Source organism: Rhinichthys klamathensis, unplaced genomic scaffold, assembly GCF_029890125.1.
Source record: "Rhinichthys klamathensis goyatoka isolate OS25496 unplaced genomic scaffold, OSU_Roscu_1.1 h1tg000051l_1, whole genome shotgun sequence".
Lineage (NCBI taxonomy): Eukaryota > Metazoa > Chordata > Actinopteri > Cypriniformes > Leuciscidae > Rhinichthys > Rhinichthys klamathensis.
Window position 1 is genome coordinate 1,744,614 of NW_026606597.1, and position 14,650 is coordinate 1,759,263.

General features: G+C 39.3%; 2 protein-coding genes across 9 annotated transcripts in view; both read left to right on the forward strand.

Moving 5' to 3' along the window:
• bdnf (brain-derived neurotrophic factor) overlaps positions 1-12,024 on the forward strand; it is a 28,640-nt gene extending 16,616 nt beyond the window's left edge. For 5 of the 7 annotated variants that reach the window (XM_056247972.1, XM_056247977.1, XM_056247973.1 and 2 more), the window contains exon 2: positions 10,548-12,024. In XM_056247972.1, the coding sequence (XP_056103947.1) occupies positions 10,569-11,381 (813 nt within the window). In that variant the 5' untranslated portion in view covers positions 10,548-10,568 and the 3' untranslated portion in view covers positions 11,382-12,024. Of the gene's footprint in view, positions 1-3,943; positions 4,373-8,198; positions 9,395-10,547 lie in introns of those variants that run through there. The other 2 variants (XM_056247974.1, XM_056247976.1) reach the window with 2 other exon arrangements.
• Positions 1-14,650, forward strand: part of cars1 (cysteinyl-tRNA synthetase 1) — a 107,828-nt gene that overhangs the window by 13,354 nt on the left and 79,824 nt on the right. The gene's annotated exons all lie outside the window — the stretch shown is intronic.

Consider the following 14,650-nt stretch of genomic DNA (forward strand, 5'->3'; position numbering starts at 1 on the left):
CTCACTGATATAAAATGGAGTGAATAGCTACAGAGCAGCATTAGTGCTGGTGCCTGGCAACTAAGGCTCCGCCAAGGAATCCTCTAACTTTTCACCAACGTCAATGCTTGGGTATGTATATGCAGGACTTCTCTAACATGTTTGCAATTTGCCTCTGCGCATGTTGGATAAGAATGGCATCCCGACTGTGTTTGTGTCTGAGCCTGACTTTGATATACTTGCTTAATGCTATTTCTTAGGTCTCTAAAACTAGGATGTTTAACAAAGCAAAGGTTTTTTTTTTTTTCAACATTTGAATGTTTAACATTTCTTAGAGGTCATTTAGACTGCACTTTCTCTGCTATTGCTTTGTAGAACAGTGATTTTCATACTTCATAGACAGTTCTTCATGTCTCATCTTTATTCTCATCTGCGCTATTTCTCAAAGTACACTTTAAGTTTATAGTGGGGTTTTTTTTTTAGATGCATTTGTTAGTATATTCCAAACTATGAATCTAGTAACCACTAAATGTGTAAAAGACACGAAATGTCTGCCTCATTATGTAAATATACTCACCCTTGACACATAAGGGTTTGTTGGGCAAGCAAAAGGCTAGATTACCTGAGGATGTGTGTACAAAAGGATAAAGTGCAGCAGAGGGCTTATACCCCACGGATACATTACCAGTGTAGCTGGTGTATGCTGCAAGGGATAGATTACAGTTACGTGGATTGTATAGCTCATTGTGTCTATGTGCTAAAGTGGATATCTAAGTGTGTAGTCCTATAATGTAGCTGCTATAAGTCAAGACTTTGAGATCATTATCTTACACGGCTGGCCGCTGTTGACCACCTTCAACAGTTTATTGATAACAGGGACCTGTTGCATCTTGCTAATGGAGAGATGAGCACTGCGCAATTCTTCAGTGTACAGAGTGGGTCTAGTATGAGAGACGGTGATGTGAGTCACACAAAGCACTGCCCAGACTCCCTTCACTAAAGACAGCAAGCCAAAGAAACAGAGACAGGCACCCAGGAATGGGCAAACTTAAATTCCAAAAAGTGACTCACTCATTTCAATGCAATGACAAAATGGAAAGACAGAACCCACTTGAACAAGTGTACATACTTAAATGTACACTCCACATTACAGTTTAAACAACACTAAATCATTGACGTGGGCTGAGTTTTATAAGATATACTCTGCATGATTTACATGTTTTTCACATTCATATTTTTGTTGACATTCATATTTAGTGTGGGAAATGTTTGTGAACACTTGGCTACGCTCTTAAATAATAAAGATTCCAAAAGGATGTTTTCGCAGCGATGCCATAGAACCTGCCATAGAAAATGCAAAAAGAACCACTTTAAAGAACTTTTTGTGCGATGAAAAGATGATTGTTAAAGGTTCTTAATTCAACAATGTAAAGAACTTTTATTCTTAAGAGTGTATTTCAGTTTGAAACCTGGTGCCATGCTGACAAACATTTTGTGATTTTTGATGGTCAAAAAGGGCATTGTTCACTTTCCTGTGCTCTGTGACACTACTGTGATGTGTTGGATGAATGTTATAAACTAACTTTATTGGCCTGTCACAATAATATCTGGTCTAGTTTTCTAATTTTCTAGCAGTGGCTCAAAACTCTTTTTTTCTCAAAGTGACTTATGAAGAAGCCATCACCTGTTTTTACAACTATTTTTGATACTCTAAAAGTTTTATCTTGCCCTGAAATAGCGTAAACTATTCCACCATTTCAGGTTTGTATTCACCGATCACCTTCATTAGGTCTCACAATACGACTTCAGAATCCTATTTTGCCATCATGTGGAAGACCTGTTCTGATGGTTCCAGGATGGAATATGCTACGATGGGTCAAGACAGCACACGAGACAACAGAAGAAGAGATTTTGAGAAAGCTGAGGTGACGTCATTAGCGACCCGACCTATTGGATAGAGACACGGCCATCGCTTCTGACGCCGCTCCGACTCTCTCAACATTCAACACTTTGAACATGTCGATCCTGATCAAGTTTCAATCAACGTTTCAGCTATAATGTCCACACTGTGCGTTTTGTCAACATCTTTATGGATCCTAAAGTTTTCACAAAGTTGCAGCGAATGAAAGTCAAGGTCTTCCCACAGTTCATCTCTTGCTGTATTCTCATTAGTCCATATGTCCACTTTGTGGTTATCATAGTTCTTTCTGTGGTGGTTGTGGTGTCAACTTTTTGCTGTATGTGCAGTTCTGATCGAGATCCATGTTGTTTTTGTGCTCCTAATGAGAAGCAGAGTGATTTATTTATGGATTACCTAGCTGGAACAGCCCTAATGCGCAGTGTGAGAGTGTACATGAGTGTGTGTGTGTGTGGGTGTGTGTGTGTGAGTGTGTTACCTCTCTTGGAGTCATGTCGCTCAGTAATTGCTGATGCAACTCTTTGTCATCCAGGGTTTGCCCTCTCCTCCTGTGAACCTATGGGATGAGTTATATTCATCTTGGCTTGTCCCTATAGGAGAGAGGAAGGGAGCTGTAAGCATGAATATGTCAAAAGGAGTGAAGGAGAAGTGTGACGGAGATTTGTGAAAGTAGTAAGTTTAGCAGCGCAAAAACATGGAAGATGAGAAAGAAAGAAAGAAAGAAAGAAAGAAAGAAAGAAAGAAAGAAAGAAAGAAAGAAAGAAAGAAAGAAAGAAAGAAAGAAAGAAAGAAAGAAAGAAAGAAAGAAAGAAAGAAAGAAAGAAAGAGTTTGTGTGTATGCATGTGAGAGGAGGCAGGTGTTAGCATCCACTCTCATGCTGGGATCAGCTAGGTTTGAAACCGCTCCACCTCATTACCTTATGCAGAGAAAAATCATCATCGCTATACACAAAACTCATCAATATAAATCTTGCATTGGACGAGATCCAAAAGCACTTGGAGCTCAGAGTCTTGGTGAAAGTATGGGGCTAATGATGTGGTACAGCATGGGGTGAAAGAACAAAGAATGCTTTCCCTAAACTCTCCCTAGAAGGTCATTTTAAATACTACAAGTGGCAAAGTTGCAGTTGAGGGGCAAAATTATATCACCCTGCTATAATAGTCTGAACATCTTTGACCATTTACCTTACAAATATCAAACAAAGCGCTCCTATTATTGGAGGAATATAACTGACACTGGAAGAACAATGAATAGTTTTAAAAGCAATGAACCAACATCTGGCACATAAGCTCCTTTGGCAGACAGAGGGGCTCAAACTGACAATAGTTTAAAATATCACATACAAAGATGGCCAGGGAATAATAGATCATTGATGTGGTGGGGACAAGGAGTGAGCTCTTTACTTTGAAGCTACCTTTGTGGAGTCACAATTGCAAATATCAATTTCAGCAGATGATCTATAGTCTTGTCACAAAAAGGTGTTTCATATTAACCTAACGGCTGTCCATTAGGAAGCTGTTGCAGAATTTGGTGGCAGCAAAGCCAATGAATTGAAAGTGCAATTAACTGATGAGATTTAGATGGCAAACGTAATAACTTAAAACCATATTTTAAATTGAGAACGGCCAATGTAATAACTTAAAACCATAAATTATTTACAGGTTTTATGAATTAAGCTAAAACTAAACAGATTTCAGGTGTTCATCTGTGGCCAATATATGATGTCTAGATAGCCTACAAATAGCCTAGTCAACGAAAATAAAACAAAGCACTAACCTATGTGATTCACTCTGTATCGGCATACAAAGGAATCATATATATATATATAGCCTACCTTCATTATAAAGGACGAAGAGAAGGGACAAATATCAAAAACCCACATTGATTGTTGATTGATTGGTTATCAATTGAAGGAGCATTTAAGAGAAAGCGATGACTTCAAAAACGACGGATATAAAAAAACAAACATTTTCAGGCTCAGTGTGTTCAGGAATTATAAAGGTTTCTCTCATATGTTACTCTTTGGCTAAACGCCACAATAACATTCTTTCCGGTTATTCGTTAGGCATAAGTGTCTCACTCGGTTGGCGCTCGGTCGCGCTCTCGCTGGAGTCACATGTTGCAACGTCACGGCAGTAGTTAGTTACTGTAGTCGCGAGGAATGAAGCCGTCATTTCAAGCTGGAGAGCTCTCTCAATGCGCACTACACCGCGAGCGCTCACCATGCCATCCAACAGCTTCAACCCAACTCCAAAGGATCCGCTCAGTCATGGGAGTCCATTACCTCAACCATGCAATTTCCACTATCAATAATTTAATCTATTTGCTCAAAAGCTGAAGAGACTACCTACTTGCAGCTGCTGCTTGGCGAAGAGCGGGCGAATATCGTAAACTAGTTACGCGGAAGGCTTATCCAAAACATCCCAGATGACACTGTCCTCCTGAATGGTCTCCTTTACGACTGGACAGTAAAGGTAGGTTTTTAAGTGCGGAAAAGAGTTATTACTGCAGGTTTTGTACTGACTGCGTCTGAAATGAGAAGGGGAGTTAGGAAAAAGTAATCAAGTGTTGGATCATGCAGCGGCAACATGAAACGGCATCCTCGCGTTCATTACGATTCGGCGTTATTATGTTGATTGAATTTCTGATAGGGGTCAGTGGAACCAAAAAGTTGTTTTTGCTTATTATCCAGGGCTATTAGCTGTTTATCCTTGTAGCTTTTATCTGTTCAACTGTTTATTAGTTAGTTTTACTGATATAGCCTGTTTGTTTTACGTATTAATGGCGTATTAAATTTTCACCAAACGGCATAACAAAGGCTATTTATTCATACGAACAGATTGTTTAGTCAGTTTAACCGAAAACTAGGCTATATGTATTAGAACGTTCAGAGAATAAATGCGTTTAGTGAATTCAAATGAGACTTGGAAGAACATGAAACTTGAGATCATCGTTTAGGTTTACCGTGTAGGAACAGATGAACTCCCAAGGCAAACATCAAGTTTTCGAATTAAAAACTAACAAATAAATTATAGTTCTAGGCTGCTTTTTGGATGCTAACTGGACAACACTGCTTGAACAAAATTACACTTAAGTTTATTTACAAACATGTTCTCTAAATCCTAATTGACTAATGCGCGTTGTAATTTATGATGCTTATGTACACACAATATTCTGTTTGTAATTTGTTTTAGATGAAAAGCATGTAGATAATATAGGGTGCAGCAAAGAAAGCAGGCACATTTATTCTTATAGCTATCTGATAGTCTCATTAATCTGCGTTCTCTTTGTGTGAGCGTATATGTTTATGTGACAGAAAGAGAAAGAGATGTTTCTCATGCTATGCTTTTCTGCTTGCCTTCACTTCAAATAAGCTTTTGTGTAGACGAATGCGCCATCTAGTGCAGAAGTGTTGTAAAGCCTATTAACGAGGAAAGGATGGATTGTGTGGATGTCCCTGTTTTAAGAGAATCCTCTCTCTGACACCACTTTTCAAGTTTAGAAACTGTAATGTGGCATAAAGTTTATACTTCCAGCACTACCGCGGCTTTTGAAGTATAGGCTACTTGGATATGTTTTCAATTCCCTCGAAAGTTCCCGGAAAAAACTCAATCTCTACTAACATATAGAATGGCAAATCTTAGATGATATTTCCCTCGCGGATCCTGTTCGCCAATGAGTTGCCCTTTCTCCTGTTACGAGAAAAGACGAAACTTATACATAAATTATTACAGCACTAATGTTTAATTTGTCTTTGTCTTCTGCCTTTCAGCTTTAGAGCCACTACGCAAGTGGCTTAGTGTAGAGGTTTTACGCAACTAGACGTGCCACTAAACGAGCCACTAGTAGGCCTACAGTTAGCTAAACGTCAATAAAAACCTTTAAACAAAAATGTATTATGATATATCTGTGAATATGTGTGAATTTATAGGCTAAAGAAGTGACAAATATTGACTTGCTTTTCTACTTAACGCCCGAAACTGATCGTATTGCGCTTGCGCAACTTTTTGTTGTTATGGTTACCTTTTCTCGCGAAAGCGACTTCCGGTGAAAGTGCAGGTGAAAATACGCGCTCTAATTGCAATCTAACTTTTAACACTGGTGAGGTGATGATAAAACCACTGATCTATATAATGATATATAGATCAGTGGATAAAACACTGTTCAAAGCTGTATAATCTTGTAATGGAAATAGGCCTATATATTTTACTAAGACCCCCACCCCATATCACATTATTGATGTGAACTACACCGAATCTTAGTTTCCCTTCTAGTATTTATTTATTTGTAATTAAAAAAAAAAATGTAATCTCCTTCATTTTAGACATTTAAGCACCTGAAACCGTGACTAGATTATTTTCTCTCTTTTTTTTTTCTTTCTTTTTTTTGTGACGCTACTACCACATAACCACTCACTTTCTGTGACCACTCACTTTCTGTGAAATTTAGTTTTCAGCAGTAGCCTACTCATACTAATAAAAAATACTGTAGTTTTGGGGGAGTGTGTGTGTGTGTGTGTGTGTGTGGGGGGGGGGGGGGGGTCACTCTTGCTGCTTTTGTACATTGCATTCTTATCGCATATTTGTATATTTGATAGACAAGATAGAGTCCTTGATATCCTTAAATCAACTACAACTCAAACTCTTTGAAAAAACTTGCATTTGAAGACAAAGATTTCACCACAGATGAATAGAGAGTTATAGTTGTCCCTTGTTGTGTTACCACTAATGCCAGATTGTAACTGTTATGAATTCCACATTTTAATGTGTTCTCAAAGTCAGAACAATAATTGACAGCCGAGACACCTGTGTGAGCTTAGGTGATGCACGCTACAGTTCAATGAAATAAGTACACCAAAGCAATCTAAAATCTTTTATTATGCTACAAGCATTTTCCCCCAACCTTTGTTCTTTTCAAATATTTAATCATGCATTGTTAAGTATCTTGCCCTAAGGAGTGAATGCTGCTTCTTTTTTTCTGTTTTCCTTTATAGTGCTAAGACCAACAGAAAAGTGTCTGTTACCACAATACTTTTAAGTTGGAAGATTCTTATACATCTGTCATGAGTGCTTTTCTCTCCTAATCCTTCTATGGCATGGAGATTTAAGCAAATACAGTTGTGGGGGAATCAGGATCATGTAGACCAATCAATCCTGTCCTACCTGCCCCTCTCCAAACAATTGAGCAGGTGCATGTAGACTTTTGCCAAAACTATAGAGCTGCCACTCATGCCCAATTAAAGTACAATCATGTTTTACAGTGAAAGGTGTTTGAACGTGCTCCTATAAGCCCTGACCACAAGGATCAAATACAGCTGTGTGGATGAAGTATTTCATCAGTATTACTTTGTAGATAGAGAGATTGAAAGATCACTGCAGGCTGGATGGTTTCTCATAAGAGCTTTGATTGATGGAACCTTGTTTGTAGTATTTTCAATGCCTCATAATGAATCTGGCTTCAAAGGTCCAACAAATGGGACTCTAAAAGCATGAATTAGCAGCTTTGTTTACATGACAGTCTAACAGATTATCTCAGCATCAACCATGAAAGTCATCTCCTTCATTTTAGACATTTAAACACCTGAAACCGTGACTAGATTATTTTCTCTCTTTTTTTGTGTGTGACGGCTACTACCACATAACCACTCACTTTCTGTGACCCATCAAAACCACCTGTACTCTCTCTATACACAAACACACTTCATGTTTGCACATCGTACCATACGATGACAGGATATTGATATTACATTATCATACGCAGTTCAAACACACGCATATTAAAGCAGAACAAACATGTCCATCAATGTAATCTTGTCTTCCCTCGCTGCTTTGAATGAGACAGAAGGTCTCAGTTATTGCCAACTCAATCCCAGAGCAATAAAGTGATTCATCGTCTAGATTACGTTTTAACAGGAAGTTGATTGAGAGTGTAATCCATATTGATTCTCTTGATGGGAACAGGAAATAGCAGAGTTAGAAATAAAATCGGGTGTTGTTCCTGGTGAGAAGGGACCCCAGAGGGAAATGGAAAGCAATTGCGAGCTGATGAGTGGCACTGCCCCCTAGCACCACTCCTTCTAGCCCCACCGCCCTTTTCCTCTCATCCCCCTTTGAGACCAGAGAGAGACGTCATCAGGGTTGTTGTGTTCTTGGCCTCCACCCCCTGCCACACAACTACACACCTGTGCTCTGGTCTAATTAGGAGGGACATATACAATTTAGTCAGCTTTTCAAAGTTCAGTAATCAACAATAACTGACCTTTTACATGATACTGCAAGCCAAGTAGCTCTGTAATATATTTATTAAGGTGATGTATTACCAGTAGGATTTGGATGAGAGATGACATTGGTACTCCACCTGCTGTCAGGTAGGCGACAGAAGGGATTTTGGTGTCAGCATGACTGATGCTGGTATTTCATTCAGAAGCCTCCGCAATATATATATAAATACTTCGCTCATTAGGGAGACGACAGATGTTTGCTAATTGGGATCATCCTGAAACTGGGGCGGTTACTGGGCTACTCTTCTCTGTATGTGCGTAAACCAGCATTACGGTTGTCTTGAGAGTTGGAACGCTGACAATAATCCGTCCGTCCTCACAGGCGCACCACATCTGGAGGAATGAAATAAGACAGAATCATTGAATAATCCTCTGGCAGGCACTTTAAATTCTTCGCTATATTCAGCAGAGGTAATTGCTGACAATGTAAGAAGCTTTTTCCATTACGGGGAAAGCTGACAGACAGAAGTATATTTTCATGCCTGCAGAACCAGCTTGTACACACATTTTGCGTGCTGCCTGATTTGATTAAGATTGATCTGTCCTCCACAGCTGTATCCTTGGCTCTGGGTTTTTCCATGCGTGTTTTTGACCATTTGAGAGGAGAGATTAAAGATGCTCCCATCTCATCTCCCTAGCTAAACACACACACACATTGACGCACACACGCTCACACACTCCCCTCGTGGACTGCAACGTCACTGAGCGAGGGGACTTTGAGCTCATTAAGTAGAGGGCTGTGATATTCTGAATCGAGACTGTGGGACTCCCAACCGGCCTATTTATAGAAAGCACATCTCCATGGCAGTCATCTCTGCGCTAGCAAATCGCAGCCGTGGCCCCAGACACCAATTAAGAATGAAACAAATGCCTTTTAGACAGGGCGTGTCCCTCCTTGTCTCCTGCTGGCCCGTACTGCCTTCTGCTCTGGGAGCGGATCCTCCCTCTGCCTCTTCCTGAGGCTGCGTGGGGCATCGGGAGGACAGCACGCAGAGAACTGGCGAAGACTTGCTGCGGTGCTGGATATTTTTAAATGCACCCCCCTCCATCCCCCTTACCCCAGCCCTACCTCTCCTCTTCTCCTTCTCCTTAGGAAAGTGCGAGTAATGGGTATCTTTTTTGTTGTTGTGTATGCATGTTCCCCTGTCTGATCGTATGTGTCGGGATGCCGTTGGATGCAATGAATCACAGCGACTCATAGAGGGACTTCGGAGAGGTAAGAGAAAGCTGCAGAGGGGTTCGCAGAGAGGAAATGAGAGAGATGAGGAATCAAATAGGTTTCCTAGAATTGTTGATTTTGTAGCCAGGAAAAATTCCATTGACTAAAACATGGCAGTTTGTGTGAAAGGATGAATGAATGACTGGCATCTTTTCTCCTTATCTCTGTCTCGTTCTCTGATCACTTGATTTTAAATCTCTCTCTGCTTTCTTACAGTGTCTTTCCATATCTCTCTCTGTTCCTTCGTCTCTCTGTTTCAGTTTTGAACTCTCTTAGTTGGAAAGATAATCATCTGTGTGGCATCGTAGTGTGCAGGCTTGTTCTTCCAAATTAGTCCTGCTCAGTTAATTCCAGAGAAGTTTAGATGTTTGTTTTACATTTAAGCAGTATGTAAAGTTCATCCTTAACTTGAATTTTATAATAATAAATATAATAAATAATGGTAATAATAAGACAATTATATTATTTAAAAAAGAAGAATATATCATTTTAATAATATCCCATAAAATACAATTATGTCAGCATTGGATTACTCATGCAAACTTTGATGATAGACACTGTTCTGTAATTTTTTGGTGGGCTTTGACATGTCACCTATATCTGCTCCGTCTGAAAATCACACAAGCAGTTCACACACCTCTAAGGGAAGAGTGGAGGAGGCAAGGGAGCAGGAGAGAGTGGAGGAGGAGGAAGGGAAGGGGAAGAGAGAGACGGAGGAGAGTGGGGGCAGTTCTCTGGTGTCCTCCTAATGATACTCCAGGGTCTCTGAATTTAGCCTGCTGCATTTGCTGCTAAGGGGGAAGGGGGGCGCAAAAGTGCAGGTGTGTGAGTGGGGATGGAGAAAGTGTGCAGTGTTAGTTGCACTCCCGTGGGCCAGTAACTAAAAATGAATCAGAAATAACAAGTTGACATGTTGTGTTTGTGTCACTCTTTGTATATGCGTTACGGAAATGATTTGCAATCTCAGCTTCATTGGCCACAATAACCACACAAGACTATTAATCTTTCTTTGATTAGGGGAGAAGTGTTTCACGTAATGTTACTTGAAGTATCTTGAATGAAAATGGTTTCTTTACGTTGTGTTTTCTCTTCCTCCCTCCCCTTTTTCACTCCCCCATCCCTCTTGTCTTTCCCCTTTTGCTGTCTCCAGTTCCAACAGGTTAGAAGAGTGATGACCATCCTGTTTGTTACTATGGTTATTTCATACATCAGTTGCATGAGAGCTGCGCCCGTGAGAGAGATCCCGGGCCTGCAGGGGGGCCTCTGGGCCGAGAGCTACCTGGACGCTGCTGCTGCCTCCGCTGCTGCCGTCACCTCAGGCAGCCGAGGCCACGGGACTCCACAGAGTGGGGGCGGGCTGCCCTCGCTCACGGACACTTTCGAGCAGGTGATTGAGGAGTTGCTTGAGGGAGAAGGGGAGGCGACGCAGCAACTGGGGCCCGGGGCTGACCAGGGCCAAGGAGGGGGCGGTCCCGTAGCCACGGCAGACTCGAAGGACGTTGACCTGTACGCCTCGCGGGTGATGATCAGCAACCAAGTGCCTTTGGAGCCGCCGTTACTCTTTCTCTTGGAGGAATACAAAAACTACCTGGACGCCGCCAACATGTCGATGCGCGTGCGGCGGCACTCGGACCCCGCACGACGAGGGGAGCTCAGCGTTTGTGACAGTATTAGCCAGTGGGTGACGGCTGTGGACAAAAAGACGGCCATAGACATGTCGGGCCAGACAGTCACCGTCCTGGAGAAGGTCCCTGTGACTAACGGTCAGCTGAAGCAATACTTTTACGAGACCAAATGCAACCCCTTGGGGTACACAAAGGAGGGCTGCCGAGGAATAGACAAGCGGCACTATAACTCGCAATGCCGGACAACCCAGTCTTACGTGCGAGCCCTTACCATGGATAGCAAAAGGAAGATCGGCTGGCGGTTTATACGGATAGACACTTCGTGTGTATGCACATTGACCATTAAAAGGGGCAGATAGTGTACACAATGTATAGATTTTATTGAAAGTTCTAAAAAAGAGAGAGAAAAGAGAAAATATCTATTTGTATATATACATAACAGGGTAAATTATTCCGTCAGATGAAAATTTTATGGACTGCATGTAAAAAAGATGAAGTTTATACAGTAAAAGTGATACTACAGTCTATTTATTGAACATATTCATGACCTTGTAAACAATTAAAAAAAGATCTGATCAGTCATTTGCGCCCAGTTCAAATTACTATATCACATTCCTCGAGACATTGTGTTTTTTACGTTGCCAAGATTTTGAGAGATGAGGAGAGGAGGGGGTGAGGAAGAATTACATTCAAGAAAAGAAAAAAAAAAGAAAAAAAAGAAAAAAAAACTTGCATGCTGCTTCAATTGTGAATTCAGAAACTGTCCACTTTGGGAAAACAAGGAAACGATTTCCGACCAAAACATTCCGTTTACATTCTCAACCGTAACAGGATTTCCTCCTCTCAGTACTCTGTCTGTTTACTATCCTCAACTTCTCAAGGTAATGTTGGAAATACATACTATGTCAAGGTGCTGTTGTCAAAGCTTTGCTGTTTATTTTTTTATCCCCACAAGATGAAAAAAGTATATATAAAATATATATAAAAATTTATTCATTGAAATGTGTTCTGGATTAATATAATTCATTTTGTATGTTGTGAAGTTGTTTGCAATATTAAATTGAAATATTTGAAGAAATAAAATTACTATAGGCAACTGAAAAACAAAAGCAATGTCAATAAAGTTTGAGCTCTCGCTTTGCAGGTCTAAATTTGGCACAAGTTTGGAGAGAACATCTTCTCTCGCAACGAACATACATTGGATCCTACATTTAAATGATTTTAGAAGGGATAAAAAAAAAAATCAGAATTTATCTCCCATCCTCTCATCATATATATCCGTATAATTGAGCAGATGAAATGCTAGTTTGAAATTTTGCATTGAAGAATTTTGCAAATGCAGATGAACACATATGCAATGTAGTTTCGACTCTTTTCCACGGAAGAACAAATAGTCCAGAGAGTTCTCAGGTAAGACTTATTCTAAACTTGGCATGTAAATTCTATGGAAACCAGTCCCTCATGTAATGTTGTCCAGTCAGAGAGTACAGGCCTTCATCACTAGTACTAAGAGATTAGGATTTTCTTTTGTCTGAAAGATAGATCAATGGAGTCAACACTCCAATGCACTCCACGTGATATCTGATACACCTGAACACAGACCATACACAAACCTGCTTTCCTTCAAAGGCTGTTATCAGACAACTAAACAGAAACTGTCTGACACCGATACACTGCTACAGATAAGGGAGGACACAGAGCTTCATCTGTTTATGGTAAGTATCTCACTGCATCATAAGTATGTGGACAGGGCAAGAAATGATGCTCATGCAGAAAGTCAAAATGCCTGGTCATGGGTGCATCCTTTCTCAGCAAACAAACCATTTTCAGGTCTCCCACAGTCAAAAAGGATTTTGGTATTGAAATAAATAATAGCTCTCAGTATTGCATTATAAGAACAAAAATATAAAAAATATAGTATGAGCTTTTACTGCAAAATGCAACATATACAGCAATGGCGAATGGACTAGATAAGGAAATAGACAATACAAGATTATCCTGGTGCATTTTACCCGAGAAACAACTTTCATGACTGAGTTATTTTTGTGAGATTCCGATTTTCCCCAGTTCAAAGTAGTCCTTGGTAAGACCCAGCAGGGCCCTGTCCCATTTGCTACAGAAGTAGGCCACTCTATTCTCTTTTTCCCTTTCTAAATACCAGCAACTAAACCCCTAGAATCACTGTTAACAAGCCAGTTCAGTTTGTTTTGTGACTTTGATAAAATATAAAAATATGGAAGGAGTGAAAAACTAATACAGCAAAACGAATCTAATGAAAATATCATAAAATAATTGCAGAATTAAGTAAAATAATTACATTTAAAATATTATTTTCAGTGTGCAGTTTGGTTATAAAAGTGTGTTCTCAGGATTGTATATTTCAAGGCACATATATGCAGATTAGTCTTCTTTTAATGGTGTTCTTTAATTTTTTTTTTTATAAAAGAAATTCAAAGGAAATGTTTTCTCTTATTTATCTACATTTGTTACGTATAATAAACTATGAAATGCTGTGGTTTTAATATATAAAGCAAATTATCCTGGTTATGCAGATGTCCTGACACAAATGACAAAAACAGCTGTTGGCCATAAAAAATATATAGTAGATCGTTATTTTGTTGCATGGCACAATTCTGGTAACCAGGGGCCAGTTGCATAAACATATAGCCATTATATTTAGACTGTGTCTTAAGACAGATGACCATCTAGCAGTTAGGGGTAATCAGTCTTACTTTGCGGTATCAAACTATGCTGGATAACTGATTACATGTAATCTGGATTACGTAATCAGATTCCAAAAATTAAGTAGCTACTTGTAATTAGATTATATTACTTTTTAAAATACTCGTAGGCCTAATCAGACTATACAGGTAGGCCTACTTTTCTATTGATTAGCCTACATAATTAATGGCTGTAGATTATTCAATTAATTGATTCTACTTCTTTGTTATATCTAAATTTTACTTTCTATAAAAGTCTACTGCTTAGGCTACTTTACTTTCAGAAGGTCTTCCAGGTTTGTAGAATTGCACTGACGAACCGGTCACTATGAGCCGATCACTAAAAACTGAGTAAAAAAACACTATATCACTCCTTTGATCACTAGATTTAGAGAAATCTTTTCACTTTTGACAAATCTTTTTTTTTTCTCAACATTGCGTATCTAATCAACTTCTGACGAACACAATTATTATTTGAATTATCACTCAGTGACAGTGATTTATTAAACCATATGACTGTCTTTGGAAGGCTTTTGTCTTTCAAACACATTAAAATGTACAAATTCACATCATTTCATATTAATGCAGCTAGGGATTCCCTAACTTTTTTGTTAGCTGAACCTCTTTGCCCTAATATGTTTACTTGAAGAAGGCCTAAGCCCTTAGATTTTAAGTTAATAAGTTAGGTCAATAATGAAATGAAGTTAATATGATAATAATAAAATTATGTTCACGGTTCTCTGATGTTGGTAACATGCAGGTAAACAAATGTTTAAAAAAAAAAAATGTTTTATTTTTATTAATTTCATTTTAAAATTATTGTTTTTATATGATTTAATTACTTAATAGCTTTTCGTTAAACTCACAAACCCCAGTCTGGGAAACCCTGACCTAATATTTAATCCTTG